The 22,051-nt window shown below is 45.5% G+C and overlaps 1 protein-coding gene across 2 annotated transcripts in view; it reads left to right on the plus strand.

Moving 5' to 3' along the window:
- Positions 1-21,702, plus strand: part of wnk4b (WNK lysine deficient protein kinase 4b) — a 166,567-nt gene extending 144,865 nt beyond the window's left edge. Inside the window, exons 14-22 of one of the 2 annotated variants that reach the window (XM_060942453.1) lie at positions 368-487; positions 631-777; positions 903-1,031; positions 4,084-4,862; positions 8,791-8,875; positions 18,655-19,174; positions 20,106-20,311; positions 20,427-20,518; positions 20,871-21,702. In XM_060942453.1, the coding sequence (XP_060798436.1) occupies positions 368-487; positions 631-777; positions 903-1,031; positions 4,084-4,862; positions 8,791-8,875; positions 18,655-19,174; positions 20,106-20,311; positions 20,427-20,518; positions 20,871-20,873 (2,081 nt within the window). In that variant the 3' untranslated portion in view covers positions 20,874-21,702. The remainder of the gene's footprint in view (positions 1-367; positions 488-630; positions 778-902; positions 1,032-4,083; positions 4,863-8,790; positions 8,876-18,654; positions 19,175-20,105; positions 20,312-20,426; positions 20,519-20,870) is intronic. The other variant, XM_060942454.1, reaches the window with a different exon arrangement.
- The last annotated feature ends 349 nt before the right edge of the window (positions 21,703-22,051 follow it).

Here is a 22,051-nt window from a genome sequence, read left to right on the forward strand (position 1 = left end):
AAACTAAAAAATAAATAAATCTTGGACAAGCCACGCCCACAAGCAACAGCAATAGCAGTCGCTACACGCCCCATGAGAGACAAACAACATCAGTGATGTCACAGAGGGGCATGTGCGAGGAAACACAGTTAACGTTACGCATTTTAAATGAATTTTAAGAAGCAGAATGATATGGGCTCGACTCTCAGCTGACTAACACTTGTTCCACTCTGACTGTGCTGTTGTCATGGTAACAGTGAGATGAAATCGAGCTCGTTTCATGCCCCTGTGTACCGACACTGTGCTCATTTGTCCTCCTCTGCACAACTGATTCTCTCATTAACCCACCATGTGATCAGTATTACTGACCTGTGCATGTTGCACTCAGATTACACTGCAGGTCAGGTAACTCAAGGTCCCTCCCCCGGAGTGGGCGGAGACTATTACCTCGATCCTGATGCAGCTGTACCTGTGCGTCCTCTCCGCTCACAGTCTTTCCACACCTCAGGTATCTACTAATACTTTATTAACCCTCCTTCCAACAGCCTGTCTGTCTGTGTCTCCGTCTGTCTGTGTCTCCGTCTGTCTGTTCCATTTTCTCATTTTTAACCCATAAATAAATCCGTGTGTCATATTGATATTAATCCACAGCGTGTGAGTATCACTCAGACCACACAGCCACAAATGTGGGTCAGGTAACACGAGGCCCCTCCCCCAGGGTGGGCGGAGACTGTTACCTCGATCCTGATGCAGCTATCCCCTTGCGTCCGCTTCGTTCACAGTCTTTCCACATGTCAGGTATCGACTAACACTTCATTAACACTCTGTCTGTCTGTCTGTCTGTCTGTCTGTTCCACCTTCTTATTTGTAACTCATAAATAAATTATACAGTTGTTAATCGCCTGCGTGTGTGTGTCATATAGATTATACAGCCGGGAATGCAAGTCAGGTGACCCATGGCTCCTCCCCCGGGTTGAGCAAAGACTTTCACCCGGACCCTGATGTGGGACCACCTGTCCGCCCACTTCGCTCTCAGTCCTTCCACACATCAGGTACCACAATCTATCTATCTATCTATCTATCTATCTATCTATCTATCTATCTATCTATCTGTCTGTGTATCTACAGTGGTGCTTGAAAGTTTGTGAACCCTTTAGAATGTTCTATATTTCTGCATAAATATGACCTAAAACATCATCAGAGTTTCACACAAGTCCTAAAAGTAGATAAAGAGAACCCAGTTAAACAAATGAGACAAAAATATTATACTTGGTCATTTATTTATTGAGGAAAATGATCCAATATTACATATCTGTGAGTGGCAAAAGTATGTGAACCTTTGCTTTCAGTATCTGGTGTGACCCCCTTGTGCAGCAATAACTGCAACTAAACGTTTGTGGTAACTGTTGATCAGTCCTGCACACCGGCTTGGAGGAATTTTAGCCCGTTCCTCCGTACAGAACAGCTTCAACTCTGGGATGTTGGTGGGTTTCCTCACATGAACTGCTCGCTTCAGGTCCTTCCACAACATTTCCATTGGATTAAGGTCAGGACTTTGACTTGGCCATTCCAAAACATTAACTTTATTCTTCTTTAACCATTCTTTGGTAGAACGACTTGTGTGCTTAGGGTTGTTGTCTTGCTGCATGACCCACCTTCTCTTGAGATTCAGTTCATGGACAGATGTCCTGACATTTTCCTTTAGAATTCACTGGCATAATTCACTATTCATTGTTCCATCAATGATGGCAAGCCGTCCTGGCCCAGATGCAGCAAAACAGGCCCAAACCATGATACTACCACCACCATGTTTCACAGATGGGATAAGGTTCTTATGCTAGAATGCAGTGTTTTCCTTTCTCCAAACATAACGCTTCTCATTTAAACCAAAAAGTTCTATTTTGGTCTCGTCGGTCCACAAACCATTTTTCCAATAGTCTTCTGGCTTGTCCACGTGATCTTTAGTAAACTGCAGATGAGCAACAATGTTCTTTTTGGAGAGCAGTGGCTTTCTCCTTGCAACCCTGCCATGCACACCATTGTTGTTCAGTGTTCTCCTGATGGTGGACTCATAAACATTAACATTAGCCAATGTGAGAGAGGCCTTCAGTTGCTTAGAAGTTACCCTGGGGTCCTTTGTGACCTCGCCGACTATTCCACGCCTTGCTCTTGGAGTGATCTTTGTTGGTCGACCACTCCTGGGGAGGGCAACAATGGTCTTGAATTTCCTCCATTTGTACACAATCTGTCTGACTGTGGATTGGTGGAGTCCAAACTCTTTAGAGATGGTTTTGTAACCTTTTCCAGCCTGATGAGCATCAACAACGCTTTTTCTGAGGTCCTCAGAAATCTCCTTTGTTCGTGCCAAGATACACTTCCACAGACATATGTTGTGAAGATCAGCCTTTGATAGATTCCTGTTCTTTAAATAAAACAGGGTGCCCACTCACACCTGATTGTCATCCCATTGATTGAAAACACCTGACTCTAATTTCACCTTCAAATTAACTGCTAATCCTAGAGGTTCACATACTTTTGCCACTCATCGATATGTAATATTGGATCATTTTCCTCAATAAATAAATGACCAAGTATAATATTTTTGTCTCATTTGTTTAACTGGGTTCTCTTTATCTACTTTTAGGACTTGTGTGAAAATCTGATGCTGTTTTAGGTCATATTTATGCAGAAATATAGAACATTCTAAAGGGTTCACAAACTTTCAAGCACCACTGTATCTATCTGTCTATCTCTTTGTCTATCTATCTACCTGACTTTTTGTCTGTCTGTCTGTCTGTTTAAGTCAGTTACATCACAAGAAATCACAGTGACAGTGGAAATAAGTCGGAGCCTCGTCATTATTTCCATTCTGACAGTTCACACGTAGAAATTTCCATCATAAATCATTTCATCTTCTGTTTATCAGTACTCCAGCTCTAATCTCTCTCTCAATTCTCTTTCTCTCTCTCTCATTCCCTCGCTGTCGCTCTCTCTCTCTCTCTCTCTCTCTCTCTCTCTCATCGCCCCTAGCAGAATCCACACAATGATTATTTCATCGTCAGTAGAACTGAGAGCAACTATTATTGAGCACAGTGCTATTTTCGTGTGTGTGTGTGTGTGTGTGTGTGTGAAGCCACAGGCATGAGAGATAGATGACACCAGTGGTGTTTCTTTGGCTAAAAATGAATGCAGTAAGCTGAGCAAAACATCTCATTTTCATGGAAATGTGTGACGTGAGCACTGAACCCTGAAAGCGTTTTAACGTGTGTGTGTGTGTGTGTGTGTGTGTGTGTGTGTGTGTGTGTGTGTGAGACAAATTCAGTTGATTTCATTCGTGTAGAGGACATGAAGTGAGACGTGTGTGTAAGCAGGAAACCTGTGGATTTTCATTTTGTTCCATTATTTCCAGAATTTTAAGTTTTACCTCATGGAGACTGTAATCTGAATAGCTGAAGAACACACACACACACACACACACACACACACACACACACACACACACACACACACTCACACACACACACACACACACACACAAAACCATTTTACTCCTAGGATCTACAGAGGACCGTGTCTTTCTTAGTACGTTCATGCTGTGTTTTTCCTTCTTTACTAAATCTGCAGTTCAGGCCGTTTCTACCTAATTGTATAAAATAAGGGGCGGAGCCAATGCAAAGAGATTCATTTAACACCCGCAGTGTGATCTCCGACAGCCTGAAAGTCACTTCAGGAACAGAGACTGTGTGCAAATGAATGCGACCGAAGGGCAGGTACTAAATTTGAGGAAGACCGTTTCTGCAGTTTGAAGACATACAGATATGATATGGTCATGTGACCTATTAATCCTCAGGCACAACTTGCATGACCTCCTAGAACATAAAAAGCTCAAAACAATCAGTTTTAATCAGTATTAAAAGTGTGTGTATAGGGCACAGTCTTCAGTGTGATGCCCGGACACACCCATCTGTATGATTTATACGCAAATGTATTGTCCCATGAGATCAGTCAGATATCTTCCTTCAGGTCCAGGATATTAAAAGAAGAACGGGTTTTTCGAGCATCGTGTTCCACTGATTGACTCAGCTGTTTCTGTTCGTGTCGTAGGTTCATCCCAGCCCTACACTCCTACATCCCCTTACCCCCAACACCCCAAACCTGATGTCCTGCCTGTACTTCCTATTCAGGTACCCACCATGCCTCCTCAGTACCCCAACCCCCAATACATCCCCAATCCACCCTACCCGTACTCCTTCATGGTCAACCAGACTCCCCTTAAAGGCTCCATCAACCCAGTAACAAACCCTGCTCCCCAAAACCCAAGCACCTCCAACCTCACCCCATATCCCACACCTCCTATACCGGGTGATGTGGCTCCACCCACGAGCAACCCTCTGCCACCCCCTGGTGGCCACACCATGCCTCCAAACACACAGACACCAGGAATGTGGCCTGCTCATTCCCAGCAGCCGCTCTTCTCCCTGGCCAATGTGCTGTCTCTGGCCATGACCATGGCACAGTCCTTCATACCCCCAACAACCATGCCAAACGGCCTGCCCCAGGCTTACATGCCCCCTCTGGCACCCCAGCCAGGTTACCCAGCTGTGTTTGGAGTACAGCACTCTGCAGCAGGTCAGAAAGAAGCTCCACCTCACCAAGATGTGTCCCAGCATCCAGAGGCCCAGCCAGCAGCTCAGGCTCCGAGTGCGACCAGCACTCCTCCAGATGTTCCAGGAACACCAGGGTCAGACAGCCAGACTGGTATGAGTCCTCAGGAGAGGCAGGAGAAGAACTCGTCTACTTCCTCCTCCTCCTCATCATCATCATCATCATCATCATCCTGCAACTCCACTGAGTCCTCCAGCTCAGCCACACCACAGGACACAGTGAGTAACCTGGATTTGGTCAAGAAAAGTGTCACAACTTTAAACAGAAACAGAAACTCATCTCTGTATTCAGAGTGGACTTGAAGAGTTCAGATGCAAAACTCCCTAAATCCATTTGACCACTTTTTGAGAAAAAGGCCATTTTTTATCAGGCCTTCATATTTAAGTATAGAAAGCTAGTTTTATTTGAAATCACAAGGCTATTAGTTAGTGAAAATGTTACTTCAGCCAAATTACTATTTTTTAGCAATTATTTTTTTATTTAGCGTCAAAACCAGCTAAATCCATATGTGGTTTGTGTGCAAAAACCTCCAAATCCATTTTTTCCTTACAGACATAGGTAAGTGTGACAAAACCACCAAAGATACAATTGAAAATATTGAAAATTATGATACCACACATATGGGGTGGTTGTGATGGTGATGTGGTTGGCTCACTCATAGCTAATTTAAGATGGGACCTATGATCATGAGCAAATTGCACCATATTTTTAGGTAATACCTAATAATACCAACACCTCTCAGGAACCCTTGTTTTATCTTCCTTCAGAACGGAGTATTTGATGGTCGCGTCTCTCTGCCGTCTCTTGTCTTCATCATCAACTTGTTCCCTCCTCCGTTGAACCGGCATAATCTCCAAGTGGGACAGAAGTATAGCGTCCTGTTCGACTTTATCTTTAGATGTGTGTAGCTGATTTTTAAAGTATGCCAGGTCGTTCTGAGTTAAGCTTGCCGCAGCGCACATCAACCTGTTGTGATTGCAGGCTATTCCATTTTCAGTTTTTTCGCCACTATATCGGTTCATTTTCGCTTTATAGCAAACATGATTTTCAACAACGCGACGTTTTCTCCGCCCATTCACTGTCTGGAGGACAGGTTCATCCATGCCATCGTAATCCATGTTGGTATTATCTGGCATTTCGCGAAATCTCCCTCTGAATAAAGTTGCAGCTTCCTTGATGAGACTTTGTTTACTAGCGTTAAAGCACGTGAGTCCAAGTGACGTTCTGATTGGTTGTTGAATATAGAGGCTTTTGTTGCTAAATCGAAGCGGCGTTTAGAGGGGTTTGATATTAAACCAATTTTTTAGACAAGACGGGGAGTGGTTTTTATTTTATTTTTTTACAAAAATATTTCATTTACGTATACTAGATGTAACCAGGATTCACACAACATCCTTAACTCATTTTTCACGGAGATGGCGTTTACAAGGTTTTGCATCTGAACTCTTCACTTACACACACAGTTAGGATTTAATATTGAAATTAATCCTGAAATACTTTGCACTCATTGACTGAGTGGGAGGGGCCAGAAGGGAAAATATTTGACCTGAGGTCATGCTATACGGACCGAACGCAGCGAAGTCCGTACAAATGACCAAGAGCCAAATATTTTCCCGTCTGGCCCGACCTAAATCAGTCACTAAGCATTTTATCATATGACCTTTTTTAACTAACATACACAGTGGAAAACAACGAGCAATGGTGTGCAAAAAACGACTCAACTGAGCACAGTGAAAGCGAATTTTACTACCCAGATGATTTATCAGACACAGACCGAACTGAACAAGCTAAAATTGTCAAAGAAAATGACAAAAGATACTTTCGAGTGAAGAAATTCACTTGTTTATAGAAGGACAACAACAAGAAAATAGCGTAAAAAAAAGTACGACATGAACGTTTTCAAAAGATTTCTTGCGGAAGTTTAGGAGGAAAGAGACGTAAAAGTCGTACCCTCTCAGGAGCCCGACAGCTTGCTATGTCTTTCCTATATACAAGCAAAGAAAAAAGGAAATTTAGACTATGAACCTGATATTCTGTCTTCCTTTTCGCGAAGTATTCAACATTACCTTGACAACAACAACAGTAAGATAAACATCCTGAAAGACGAAAACTTTAAAGGGGAACTGAAGGCAAATTTTTTATCATCAAAATTCTATCATTTCATTTTATTAAATATCGGAATGCATTTTTGATCACAATTTTGTCGCTCCTATAGCAAGTTACTGTATGAGTGTTTGAAATATGCTCTGTAAGATATCAGTCCGTATGTCAAAGCAATGGCCGTAAACGAGATTCATCAAGACCTGTGTGAGACATCGTAGGACGGAAGTAAAACGTACAGGGGAAATCAAAGTGACCGACATCTGCCAACATTGTCAAAAGACGCGCGCGCCCTCTTTCAAATGCTGATGTAATCAAGCCGGAAGTTTTGTTTGTTTTGATAGCAATCAGGAAAGTTTGAAAAAAGTAGGCAGTAATCGTCATTTAAACTCGTTTTTGTGCAATACTTCGTTTGGAAAACAGTTTTCAAAATGGCGGCACTGACACCTGGCTGACGCTTCACGTTTCGAAGTCTCGCACAAGTCTCGTGAAGATCGCGCGGATAAGCGACGCCTGCCGTGGACCAAACAAACTAAATTCAACACGGCTAAAGACCGAACAGGCCGATAAGTATAATATTTAATTGCAATTAGTTGCCAGTATGAGTCACGATACTGAATTATACGTTAATTAAGAAATAAAGCAAGTTTAAAAATGACTTCAGTTCTCCTTTAAAAAGTCCAGGGAAGTCCTGAAGTCCGAGCGCAGAAACCTCAGAAAAAATGGATAAAGGAAACAAACCAAATGCCCCAGAAGCCTTGACTAGTGGAGATACTGATTGTATTTTTGAAGAAAATAATTTTAATAAAATTGTTACAAATTTCAAAATAATAATGTTCACTTTCACTGTGCTCAGTTGTGTCGCTCATTTTTCAAAAAAACAACTCAGAGCAAAATGAAAACGGCGGAAGGAAACGAGGGAAACGGGTCCGGGGCTGCATGCGGCTTTTTCCGAACCGGATTCAAAAATATCTGCCGTATCTGCCCAGTCATGTGACTTTTCCCAATGGTTTTATTAAGAGTGCGCGCACGGGTCCGTACGGATCATACGGCAAAATTCATGATTTCATGGCCTCGATTTGGTATCTCATGGTTTCATTAAGTTTTATGCAGAATAATCAATAAAATGTAAAATAACACACTGTGCTGGATCAAGTGCTATTCTATCAGCTGGCGAATAATAAACGTGGAATGTTAACCATGGTGTTAAATTAAACCAGTAATTAATTAATTACAACTGATTCGTTACAACTGCAGCAATAGATACACTGACGATATACAAGACTCGCCATATTCTTATCATAAATTACGGTATTGGTTTTCTTTTTCCAATCTGTAGCTTCTATCCATGTTTTTTTTTTTCAGTCTAAAAGCGAGCGTTTGTGTTTAAAGACGCCGGTCTCGACACTCGTCTCAGATGCTTCTAGTCAAGAAAAGTCTGCTGGATTTGGAAGTGTGAAATAAACACAGGTGATTTTAATAGCTGTTTAAAAAAATCCAATTAAGCAGGCGCGTAACTCGACTCTGAATACAAGGAACTTTCCTGCCTGAACATAAAGGTAACCTGTGAATTAATCCGCCGACTCTGAGGACGCTCTCGGGTTGGATCACCGATTTCTATCCAGGTTTTTCATTTTTGAAGGAGAGACGCACAAGTAGCTCAACTACAGTCCACATCAAAGTGTGAGTTGTGGATCTGTTGTAGGTTTCTTTGGCAACTTCTTCATGGGTCAACTGTGCTGTGTATTACAACAACACACACACACAAACACACACACAGCGCGACCTTTGCTCTCGTCTTCTTCCTGGCCTTAGCCAGTGTTTAGCAAAAAAGTTCAGAAATAAGAGCAGAACATTCTGACACACACTGTCCTCCAACCTGCTCTGTGGATACAGAACACACTCGCACCCACTCCAACACACAGCGTGCTTTTCTTATCAGGGTTCACTCAGATATCACTTACAGTTTCTGTGTGTGTGTGTGTGTGTGTGTGTGTGTGTGTGTGTGTGTGTGTGTGTGTGTGTGTGTGTGTGCGCCTCATTCAGGTGTCTCCACCCAGCCCCAGAAACTCATCTCCTCAGAGTGTGTGTGATACCGCAGCTAAAGAAAAACTGTCTCCGATATCAGAGGGTAAGAACAGCTGTGAACACACACCACGCCGAACAAAACAAACACACCACTGATCATTTCTCTAAACACTGCATTTGAGTTTTAATCAAATTAATATTCACGTCCCTGTTACACAGTGTCACTGAAAAACATCACTGATCACGTTCAGGGGACTCACAGAGAGAGAGAGAGAGAGTGTGTGTGTGTGTGTGTGTGTGTGTGTGTGTGTGTGTGTGTGTGTGTGTGTGTGTGTGAGAGAGAGTGTGTGTGTGTGAGAGCGAGAGAGACAGTGTGTGTGTGTGTGTGTGTGTGTGTGTGTGAGAGAGAGAGAGAGAGAGTGTGTGTGTGTGAGAGTGTGTGTGTGTGTGTGTGTGTTATATTGGTGGTGGTGTGTGATGGTGATGGAGGAGAATGAGAGAGAGAGATGCAGAAACCCACAGTAGAAACGGAAATAAAGAGAGAAAGTGTGATTAAATGACTCTCATTTCCCTCTAGTGTTCACAACCAGTACTGCAGCTGTCAGAAACTGTCCTTCAGGCTTCTTTCTTTCTTTCTTTCTTTCTTTCTTTCTTTCTTTCTTTCTTTCTTTGCTCTCTAAAGACGTGACATGTCTGTTTTGATCTTGAAAAGGGGAAAATAAACACATACTTCTCTGTCAGTCAAATTCTGGGTTTGTCGTGTCTTGTTTTTTTTTTTTTGCCTTGTCTTGTTTTGTTGTCTTGTATTGTTTTCTTTATTTTTTTTAAAGCCACATCACCCTTCATTAATAAGACCCAAAAGGGTGAAAGAAAGAAAGAAAGAAAGAAAGAAAGAAAGAAAGAAAGAATATCCTACAGTGGTGCTTGAAAGTTTGTGAACCCTTTAGAATTTTCTATATTTCTGCATAAATATGACCTAAAACATCATCAGATTTTCACACAAGTCCTAAAAGTAGATAAAGAGAACCCAGTTAAACAAATGAGACAAAAATATTATACTTGGTCATTTATTTATTGAGGAAAATGATCCAATATTACATATCTGTGAGTGGCAAAAGTATGTGAACCTCTGGGATTAGCAGTTAATTTGAAGGTGAAATTAGAGTCAGGTGTTTTCAATCAATGGGACGACAATCAGGTGTGAGTGGGCACCCTGTTTTATTTAAAGAACAGGGATCTATCTAGACCCCGAAGCCGTTTGTTTTCAGGATAATGGCTGGCTGATGAAATTACTGGCTGGCTAGCTGACTCAGCCAAAACCTTAATGGCTGCTGCAGCCACCAAAATGTTTATGGCTACAAATGGCTGATACTGTTTCTTCACACCTATGGTCTACGTTCAATTGATTATAAGATGCAGTGTACTGGTTACACAGATACATAGGCTATTTCCACAACACAGTTTGGTTAAAAAACTGATTGTACTACAACAAATGGTGTATTTATGATAGCATTTATTGATTATAAGTTATTTATTTATTACATTTATTTATTATAAGTACTTAGATGTATTATTATTATCTCTCTCTCTCTCTCTCTCTCTCTCTCTCTCTCACACACACACACACACACACACGGGTCATTTAACGTGAAATCATATTTACCACAGGTCCCCTGGTCTCTTACTTCATTGTAAATATAAATCTAGCAAGATTGTAGTTCAATGCTAATAATAAGCTAATCTGGATTGTTCGAGGAAGGCATCTAGCTATCTACTCTCACTAGCAATGACCAGTGAAGGACTGGCAGCTATCTTACTATGATGAAAGTAGAGTGGTGGAGTACTTTTTTTTATCAATCTCGAAGTATGTCAAACAAACAAACAAACAAAAAAAATACCTTTACACTTTCCCTCAGCAGCGGCAAAGAATGCAGCCATCTCGTCGATATCGGAGTCGATTGATGCTCTGGGTGGGTTCCCGGGTTCCCCAGTGTATCGTGGTAACGGTGTGAGGGGCGGGAAGCCAGACAGGTAGTCACAACGGCAAGCTTGTGGTGGCTCTCTGTGCTGTGATATCAGTTCTAAATCTCTACAGTGTATGCCTATACGTCTCTATTGTGTTACAACTAGTGTGTACAGTTGATCATGTTTGTGTCACTTTTCTTGTAGCTCATGATGTGGATAAACCCATTATTTGATGTACACAATTCTTAGTGGCTCAGCCAAATTTTATTAGATAGCGGCTCAAATTGGCTTACAAAATTATTGGCTGGCGGCGGCTCAAATTCTAAATGGCGGTTTTAGCGGCACCTGGCGGCGGCTTCGGGGTCTAGATCTATCAAAGTCTGATCTTCACAACACATGTTTGTGGAAGTGTATCATGACATGAACAAAGGAGATTTCTGAGGACCTCAGAAAAAGCGTTGTTGATGCTCATCAGGCTGGAAAAGGTTACAAAACCATCTCTAAAGAGTTTGGACTCCACCAATCCACAGTCAGACAGATTGTGTACAAATGGAGGAAATTCAAGACCATTGTTACCCTCCCCAGGAGTGGTCAACCAACAAAGATCACTCCAAGAACAAGGCGTGTAATAGTCGGCGAGGTCACAAAGGACCCCAGGGCAGAGGTGGAAAAACTGGATTGACAGAGTAAAAGTCCTGCTTAAGTTTTCCTTCTGCCTGTGCTCTCAACACAGGTGATTTCACCAATTAGCTCATCAACCTGGCTTAGGGGATGTGGTAATTAGGATCAGCTGGTTCATTGAATTGGCTGGAGCAAAAACGTGGCAGGGTTTTTACTTTCTGCACCCGGGTTTTTCCACCTCTGCCCCAGGGTAGCTTCTAAGCAACTGAAGGTGTTAGGACTGGGACTGTTTTGGCCTCTAGAGGCCGCTGTTATTTCCTGTTTTTTGTCTATGTTTGTTTTGGCCTCTAGAGGTCGCCACTGTGTCCTGTGTTTTGGGTTGGTGTTGATTGCCTGTTTTCATTAGTGTCACCTGTTTCCAATTTATTTTGTGTATTTATACCCCCTGAGTTCAGTCCTCTTGTCACGGAGTCTTTGTGCTGTTATGTTTAGCTCCAGTTACCTCTGTTCTGTGTTCCTTGCCGTTGTCTCTTTGGTTTTGCACTTTGCTTTTCTTTTTGGACTTTTTGGACTTTGTGTTTACTGTTTTTTGATCTTCTGAGCGTTGGTATTTTGCCTTTTCTTTTCTAGTTTTTTGCTTTTGTATTTAACTTTGACCTTTTGGATATTTTATTTTTCCCTTCATCTTCTGAGCATTTTTTGGATTATATTTTTGTTTGGACTGTAAATATTGTAAATAAACTTTTTGATACTTTTCTACTTCCGCCTCACGCTTCTGCACTTCAGTCATCCCCTGGTGGCCTAGTGGGGGTTTGCTGGATTATCACACCAACGAACCAGGTTCGAATCCCAGCAAAACCCTAACAGAAAGACTCTGTCATGACCGACTCAGTAGAGGCTGCTTCAACTGTCTACCCGGCCAGCCTTCAGGGAATTATGGCAGCTTTGACACGCTTCAGAGTGATCATGGACGAACGCAATGTGAGGCCCTTGCTCACCACGAGGAACTGCTTCAGCAAATTGGGAAAACCCTGGCACAGCTGACACCTCTGCCTGCATCTCCTCATCCTGCTCCAGTGCCTCCTGCCACACTGTCTTCTTCACCTCGCGAGCCCAGCCTTCCTGCACCACAGAGGTATGATGGCAAACACGGTGAGTGCCGGGAGTTCCTTACCCAGTGCCAACTCACCTTTGAGCTCCAGCCTACCACCTACACTACGGATTGCCGCAAGATCGTCTTCGTGATAACCTTGTTAGCTGGTAAGGCACGAGCTTGGGCAACAGCTATCTGGCAGAGACGGGGACCCGAGTGCTCTGATTTTGAACTATTTACTGAAGAGATGCTTCAGGTCTTCGACCAGGCGGACATCAGTACCGACGCAGCCAGAAAGCTCATGTCCATCCGACAAGGAGGAAGCGTCGCAGATTACGCCATCTCGTTCTGGACGCTCGCAGCAGTAAGTGGATGGAACAAGACTGCCCTGGTGTCAGCCTTCCACCATGGTCTGTCTGACCCCATCAAGGACGGCCTGGCCTCTATTGGATGCCCAAGTGACCTCGAAACTCTCATCTCACATTCTACTCGTCTGGACAACAGGATGAGAGAACGCCGCCAAGTCCTGAGCCCCCCCCCCCCCCCCCCCAGCCTCCCTACCTCTACCTGGAGCCCGTCTACCTCCTCCAGTGACTGTCCAGAACCCATGCAAGTGGGTTGTACTCGCCTCACCGCATCTGAGAGGGAGCGCAGAAGGAGGGACAAGTGCTGCATCTACTGTGGCAAGCCTGGTCACTTCCGAGCATCATGTCCCGAACTTTCGGGAAAAGGACCGCCCCGTCCAGCCGAGGGAGGGTTATGACGGGGCCTACCCTCTCTCCCGGACTCCCTGGCCAAGGAATCTACATCCCGGTCTCCATCTCCTGGGGTGAGTCTGTCCACTCTTGTCAAGCTTTGTTAGACTCAGGGGCGGCTGGGAACTTTATGGATATTCACTTCACCCAAAGTATCAATGTCCCGACTGCACCTCTTGAAGTCCCACTGTCTGTGTCTGCCCTCGATGGCCAAGCGTTAGGTGATGGAAGAGTCACCCAAGTTACTTCTCCAGTCTTCCTCCAGTCTCAAGGTCACAAGGAAGAAATATCCCTGCACCTGATTCCTTCACCTGAGTTCCCAGTTATTCTAGGCCTTCCTTGGCTTACTCGCCACAACCCTCGCATAGACTGGGTAACAAGCCAGGTTGTGGAATGGGGCCCTGCATGCCATGCCTCTTGTCTGCTCTCTAGCTCTCCTGTGTCTCCTGCCAAGCCCCCTGATCTCACGGAGTTATCTCAAGTTCCCACAGAGTACTGGGATCTCAAGGAGGTCTTCAGCAAGAGCAGGGCCGCCATTCTTCCTCCACACCGGGCCTACGACTGTGCCATCGACTTGTTCCCTGGGACTACCCCTCCTCGTGGCAGACTGTTTTCCCTCTCTCAGCCAGAATGCAAGGCCATGGAGGAATACCTCAAAGATGCCCTGGTCTCTGGGTTCATTCGACCCTCCACCTCACCTGCTGGTGCCGGCTTCTTCTTTGTCGGCAAGAAGGATGGGGGGCTCCGACCATGTATTGACTACAGGGGCCTGAACAAGATCACTGTGCGCAACCGATATCCCCTTCCGCTGATGTCCACAGCTTTCGACCTGCTCCAAGGCGCCACCGTCTTCACCAAGTTGGACTTACGGAACGCATACCACCTCATCCGTATCTGACAGGGAGACGAGTGGAAGACTGCCTTTAACACCCCGTCTGGGCACTACGAATACCAGGTGATGCCCTTCGGACTCACCAACGCACCAGCTGTTTTTCAGGCCCTAATCAATGACGTCTTGAGGGACATGATTAACCTGTACGTTTTTGTCTACCTTGATGACATCCTTATCTTTTCCAAGACCATGCAGGAGCACCGCCACTATGTCCGCCAGGTTCTCCAGAGGCTGCTACAGAACAATCTGTTCGCCAAGGCCCAGAAATGCGAATTTCATGTTCCCGAGGTCTCCTTTCTGGGTTTTATTGTTCGGACAGGCCAACTCCAAATGGACCCAGTCAAGACCCTGGCCATCCGGGACTGGCCCACTCCCAAGTCCGTCAAAGAGGTTCAGCGGTTCTTAGGATTTGCTAACTTCTACCGCAAGTTTATCAGGAACTTTAGTTCTGTAGCAGCACCCATGTCGGACCTCACCAAAGGGACAGGTGGATCTTATGTCTGGTCTCCTCAGGCGGAAAAGGCGTTCAAAGACCTCAAGGACCGCTTCTGCACGGCACCCATTCTGGTCCTCCCGGACACCTCCCAACCATTCATCGTGGAGGTGGACGCCTCGGACAGTGGTGTCGGCGCGGTGCTCTCTCAACGTTTGGAAGGAAAGCTGCACCCCTGTGCTTACTTCTCCCACCGCCTGAGTCCTGCGGAGTCCCGGTACGATGTGGGGGATCGAGAACTGCTAGCAGTCAAATTGGCCCTTGAGGAGTGGAGGCACTGGCTGGAGGGAGCGCAACATCCATTCCTGGTTTGGACTGACCACAAGAACCTGGAGTGCCTCCAGCAAGCCAAGAGACTGAACCCACGACAGGCTAGGTGGGCCCTGTTTTTCAGTCGGGTTGACTTCACCCTCTCATACCGCCCCGGCTCCAAGAACACCAAACCTGACGCACTGTCCAGGCTGTTCTCTGCCACTAACAGGGAGAGTGAAGTCGGGCCTATTATCCCTGTGTCCCGGATTGTGGCCCCTGTCCGCTGGGGTATTGAGGAGGCCGTCCGACGAGCCCAACACCAGGACCCCGGTCCTGGGACGGGGCCACCGGGCCTCTTGTATGTCCCACATCAAGCCTGGGCCAAGGTTCTCCAGTGGGGTCACTCTTCCCCTCTCACCACCCACCCGGGAGCTCGGAAGACCCTGAACTTCCTGAAAAGACGCTTCTGGTGGCCTAACATGGAGAAGGAAGTAAGGTCATTTGTCCTGTCCTGTGAGGTCTGCACCAGAACCAAGAGCCCACGACAGCGTCCCCAGGGTCTCCTGCATCCTCTGACCATTCCCCGGCGTCCCTGGTCCCACGTGGCAGTCGACTTCATCATGGGTCTCTCTGAGTCTCAAGGTAACACTGTCATTTTGGTTATAGTCGACAGATTCTCGAAGGCCTGCCGCTTCATACCACTGTGCAAACTCCCTTCTGCTCTTGAAACAGCCAAACTTATTTTTAATCATGTCTTCCGAGTCTTTGGTCTCCCACAGGACATCGTCTCAGACCGAGGGCCCCAGTTCTCCTCCCGAGTGTGGCACGGGTTCTGCAAGGTCATCGGAGCCACTGCCAGCCTCTCCTCTGGGTTTCACCCACAGTCCAATGGTCAGACGGAGAGGCTCAACCAGGACCTGGAAACCACCCTGCGAGGCCTGGCTATGGATAACCCGACATCGTGGAGCACCTGGCTGCCATGGGCAGAGTATGCCCACAACACCCTGCAGTCATCGGCCACTAAGCTGTCGCCATTCCAGTGCCAATTCGGGTTCCAGCCACCTCTGTTCCCGGACCAGGAGGAGGACGCGGGGGTGCCCTTGGTCAACCAATATGTGAGACGGTGTCGCAAGACCTGGAGCAAGGTCAGGAAGACCCTCATCCAGACCTCCAGAACCAACCAGACTCAGGTCAACCGCCATAGAAGACCTGCCCACGCTTTCCGCCCTGGGCAGCGGGTTTGGCTGTCCACTAAGGACCTTCGCTGCGGGTGGAGAACTGCAAGCTTGCTCCTCGCTACATTGGCCCCTTCAAGGTGGTGTGCAGGGTGAACCCTATCTCCTACCGGCTCCAGTTGCCCCGGACTCTGAGGATCAACCCCACATTCCATGTTTCCCTGTTGTGGCCCGTACTGACGTCCACGTATGCCCCTGCCCCTAGGAACCCCCCACCCCCCCGCATCTTCCAGGGTCAGACTGTGTTCACCGTGCATCGCCTGCTTGACTCCCGCCGGGTCCGCGGCAGGCTGCAATATCTTGTGGACTGGGAGGGCTATGGTCCTGAGGAGCGCTGCTGGGTTCCCGCTTGGGATGTCTTAGATAAAGAACTGTGTCGGGACTTCCATTCGGCCCATCCGGATCGCCCTGGGAACGTCAGGAGACGCTCCTGGGGGGGGGGGGTCCTGTTAGGACTGGGACTGTTTTGGCCTCTAGAGGCCGCTGTTATTTCCTGTTTTTTGTCTATGTTTGTTTTGGCCTCTAGAGGTCACCACTGTGTCCTGTGTTTTGTGTTGGTGTTGATTGCCTGTTTTCATTAGTGTCACCTGTTTCCAATTTATTTTGTGTATTTATACCCCCTGAGTTCAGTCCTCTTGTCACGGAGTCTTTGTGCTGTTATGTTTAGCTCCAGTTACCTTTGTTCTGTGTTCCTTGCCATTGTCTCTTTGGTTTTGCACTTTGCTTTTCTTTTTGGACTTTTTGGACTTTGTGTTTACTGTTTTTTGATCTTCTGAGCGTTGGTATTTTGCCTTTTCTTATCTAGTTCTTTGCTTTTGTATTTAACTTTGACCTTTTGGATATTTTATTTTTCCCTTCATCTTCTGAGCGTTTTTTGGATTATATTTTTGTTTGGACTGTAAATATTGTAAATAAACTTTTTGATACTTTTCTACTTCCGCCTCACGCCTCTGTACTTGAGTCATCCCCTGGTGGCCTAGTGGGGGTTTGCTGGATTATCACACCAACGAGCCAGGTTCAAAACCCTAACAGAAGGTCTCTCTCACATTGGCTAATGTTCATGAGTCCACCATCAGGAGAACACTGAACAACAATGGCCTGCATGGCAGGGTTGCAAGGAGAAAGCCACTGCTCTCCAAAAAGAACATTGCTGCTCGTCTGCAGCTTGCTAAAGATCATGTGGACAAGCCAGAAGGCTACTGGAAAAAATTGTTTTGTGGACGGATGAGACCAAAATAGAACTTTTTGGTTTAAATGAGGAGCGTTATGTTTGGAGAAAGGAAAACGCTGCATTCCAGCATAAGAACCTTATCCCATCTGTGAAACATGGTGGTGGTAGTATCATGGTTTGGGCCTGTTTTGCTGCATCTGGGCCAGGACGGCTTGACATCATTGATGGAACAATGAATTCTGAATTAAATCAGCGAATTCTAAAGGAAAATGTCAGGACATCTGTCCATGAACTGAATCTCAAGAGAAGGTGGGTCATGCAGCAAGACAACGACCCTAAGCACACAAGTCGTTCTACCAAAGAATGGTTAAAGAAGAATAAAGTTAATGTTTTGAAATGGCCAAGTCAAAGTCCTGACCTTAATCCAATGGAAATGTTGTGGAAGGATCTGAAGCGAGCAGTTCATGTGAGGAAACCCACCAACATCCCAGAGTTGAAGCTGTTCTGTACGGAGGAACGGGCTAAAATTCCTCCAAGCCGGTGTGCAGGACTGATCAACAGTTACCGCAAACGTTTAGTTGCAGTTATTGCTGCACAAGGGGGTCACACCAGATACTGAAAGCAAAGGGTCACATACTTTTGCCACTCACAGATATGTAATATTGGATCATTTTCCTCAATAAATAAATGACCAAGTATAATATTTTTGTCTCCTTTGTTTAACTGGGTTCTCTTTATCTACTTTTAGGACTTGTGTGAAAATCTGATGATGTTTTAGGTCATATTTATGCAGAAATATAGAAAATTCTAAAGGGTTCACAAACTTTCAAGCACCACCGTATTTAAACTCTTCCTGTTCTGAAATAATGTCTCTGGATTCATGTTTGTTGAATCTGAGTTGCTGAACTGCATTTTCATTTGCTGTTCTGTAAAACGGGACGTGTTGTTTTTCTCATATGAAAGTCACAGTCCTCCACAGATCCGATTCCCATCAGCGAATCAGCTTGCAGCATTTTTTCTGCAGGCGTTATCACATTCAGAATTCTTTCGTAAATTAGGAGGTAAATTTCTCGGGAGTAAAAGCTACCTTATTTTGTCCAGAGGAGGTGATAACTTTTGCACTTGAGTGTATCAGATCAGATGGTTGTACAGATGTGAGAATGACGGAATTATGCAGTTTGTCTGAGTTGCAATGAAAAAAAAATCTCTTAAGGTGCATTTCATCATGAAAAATCGAGAAGACAAACCTGCCTCAAAATAACCCTGAGGAGCCGTGAACGATCACCTGGAGGCTGTCGTTTTTCTTTTTGTCTTTTTTTAAGATAGAAATGAAAAATATTTACATTGTGTTCAAAACTTTTTCAATTTAAAACCAAATAATCTGAAATTCTTTCTGTGCTTTCAGAGCAAAAACCCGCCCTCACCGTGGGACGCTTCCAGGTCACTCCCAGCACAGACGAGACCACGCCCACAACCTGCACTCCCTGCTCCCCAACATCTCCTTCAGCATCAGCCCCTTCCACCAACAGCCAATCAGAGAGCAGCACTGAGGAGCAGGGCGAATCAAAGACCAGCCTCAGCACCGTCTCTGTGTCCCCTCCGAAAAACCCCTCAGACTTGGACTCGAGTGTCGCCCCCTGCTGGGGTGAAGAAGCAGCGACCTCTGAGAGAAAAGAGCTGGACACTGAGGAGCAGAAGGAGGGGGAGGGGGATGAAGAGGAAGGCCGAGAGGGCGAGGCGAGGCAGAGGAGGATCAGTGTGAGCCTCTTGGACGGAACGACAGGGATAGTGATAGGAAGTGATCGGATAGGAAACGTGAGTCAGCCGTGGATCAGCTACACGCGCAGCGCCTCGTACGCCAGCAGTGACGAGACCGAGAGTGACAGCGAGGACATGTGGAAGGAGCTACAGGAACTCCGCGAGAGGTGAGGAGAGGGTGCTCAGGGCTGAGGGAAAAGAAAGAAAGAAAGAAAGAAAGAAAGAAAGAAAGAAAGAAAGAAATGCCGGACAGGAACACCAAATGTACAAAACAAGCAAGAATGAATAACTGAATGAGTGAATGAGAATTGAGGAGGAAAAAAATAGACAAAGACAGCAATAAAGGCAGAATTAATGAATGAAAAAGAAAATGAAGGAGGAGAAATCAATGAACGAGGGACAGAGAATGAATGAATGAATGAATGAATGAATGTAAAAATGAGTTGAGGAGAAAAAAATTGAATAAACCTAGGACAGAAAGAAGGAAAAATGTAAGAAGAAATAAATAAGGGGAAAGAAAGAAAGAAAGAAAGAAAGAAAGAAAGAAAGAAAGAAAGAAAGAAAGAAAGAAAGAAAGAAAGAAAGAGTTGAGGAGAAAACAATAATATAGACAAGGCAAAAAGAAAAAAAGAAAAAAGAGCAATGGATGGATGGATGGATGAAGGGATGGATGGATGAATGAATGGATGGATGGACAAATGGAGGGACAGATGGATGGATGGATGGAGGGACAAATGGATGAATGGAAGGACAAATGGATGGATGGATAGAGGGACAGATGGAGGTATGGACAAATGGAAGGATGGATGAATGGGTGAATGGATGGATGGACAAATGGATGTATGGATGTATGAAGGGACAGATGGATGGATGGATGGATGGATGGATGGATGGATGGATGGACGAATGGATGGACGGACGGATGGATGGACGGATGGATGGACGAATGGATGGACGAACGGACGGACGGAGGGACGGATGGATTATGTATAATAAGGGGTAGGAAATAGATACAAAAAGGTTAGCAAAGCAGAATAACTGAATGAAACTAATGAAGGCGTGAGTAAATGTCCATCTCTCTCTCTCTCTCTCTCTCAGACACCTGGGTGAGGTTCAGGCTCTCCAGGCGTCTCAGAAGCGGGAGATCGAGGAGCTTTATGAGAGGATGGGGAAAGTTCCTCCTCCAGGCATCGTGTCTCCGGCGGCCATGTTGTCCAGCAGACAGCGTCGTCTCTCGAAGAGCGGAGGATTTCCTTCATCACGCAGGAACAGCCTCCAGAGACTCGACATACTGCCTCCTGCAGGTAACATACACACACACACACCAAAGAAAGAAAGAAAGAAAGAAAGAAAGAAGAGCTTCAAGGTTCATTATACACTCTCTCTCTTTCTCTCTCATTCTCTCTCTCTTTCTCTCAGGTATTATGAGGAAGAACTCGATCAGTGGCAGTAGTAACGGCTCTCAGGAGCGAGCAGCTAAAGGAGTGTCCTTCGCTTCAGACTACAGAGTGGTGAGCACCCCCTGGTGGACACACACACACACACACACACACACACACGCGCGTGCGTTTGAAACTGTTCTATGTTAATTTCTTCTTTCTCCTCAGTCCTTGAGACCTAATCTAGTTTCTTTTATTTTAATGCACATGGGTTTTTTTTGCACGATTCCATTTTTCACATGAAGGTCACATGGTTTGAGTTTTCACTTGTGATCGTGAGTGATCTTCACCTTCACACGTTTTCCACGTGATCATGTATTACTCTCATAATAATGCATGTGAGAAAAATGTACAGAGTACCTGGTGTACCTGGGGTTTCAGTTTTCTCTCTCTCTCTCTCTCTCTCTCTCTCTCTCTTTTCCAGTGATCCTGTTCTCTCAAACTGTCCCAGTTACTCCTTCGTGACCATACCAGCTGACAGGAAGTGACATCATGGACTTGTCTCAAGTCATAATGTTGCTCCAAGTGGGAAAAATAAAATGACTATGGATTGCCAGTGTGAGTCTGAGTGAAAGGCACAAGAGCGTGTTCGTTCCATCAGCTTTAAATCTGAGGAGGAGTGAATATTATCAAGCAGCTGTGCACCTCATCACCATCTCACCACCACAACATCTCCCCATCTGACCTCACCTCATCACCATCTCATCACCTCACCATCTCACCACCACAACATCTCGCCATCTGACCTCACCTCATCACCATCTCACCACCTCACCATCTCACCACCACATATCCCCATCTCACCACCTCACCATCTCACCACCACAACATCTCACCACCTCACCATCTCACCGTCTCACCACCATAATGTCTCACCATCTGACAATCTCACCACCTCACTGTCTCACAATCTCACCACCACATCTCCCCATCTGACCTCACCTCATCACCATCTGACAATCTCACTACCTCACAATCTCACCACCACAACATCTCCCCATCTGTCCACCTCACCTCATCACCACCTCACCACCACAACATCTCCCCATCTCACCTCATCACCATCTCACCACAGCATCTCCCCATCTGACCACCTCACCTCATCACCATCTCACCACCACAACATCTCCCCATCTCACCTCATCACCATCTCACCACAGCATCTCCCCATCTGACCACCTCACCTCATCACCATCTCACCACCACAACATCTCCCCATCTCACCTCATCACCATCTCACCACAGCATCTCCCCATCTGTCCACCTCACCTCATCACCATCTCACCACCACAACATCTCCCCATCTCACCTCATCACCATCTCACCACAGCATCTCCCCATCTGACCACCTCACCTCATCACCATCTCACCACCATAACATCTCCCCATCTGACCACCTCACCTCATCACGTCTCATCTTAACATCACCTGTGTTTGAAAATCAAAATATTTAAACTCCAGGGTCGTTTTCACAAAGAGTCTTATCTTCGCATTAAGAGTTCTCCGACCTACAAGTTCCTTCTTAAAATCTAACACCTGAGGGAAAGGGGCGGAGTCGATCCAGTCATATTTATGAATAAATATCAACCGTGATTGGCTGATGCA

Source organism: Neoarius graeffei, chromosome 16 (assembly GCF_027579695.1).
Source record: "Neoarius graeffei isolate fNeoGra1 chromosome 16, fNeoGra1.pri, whole genome shotgun sequence".
Lineage (NCBI taxonomy): Eukaryota > Metazoa > Chordata > Actinopteri > Siluriformes > Ariidae > Neoarius > Neoarius graeffei.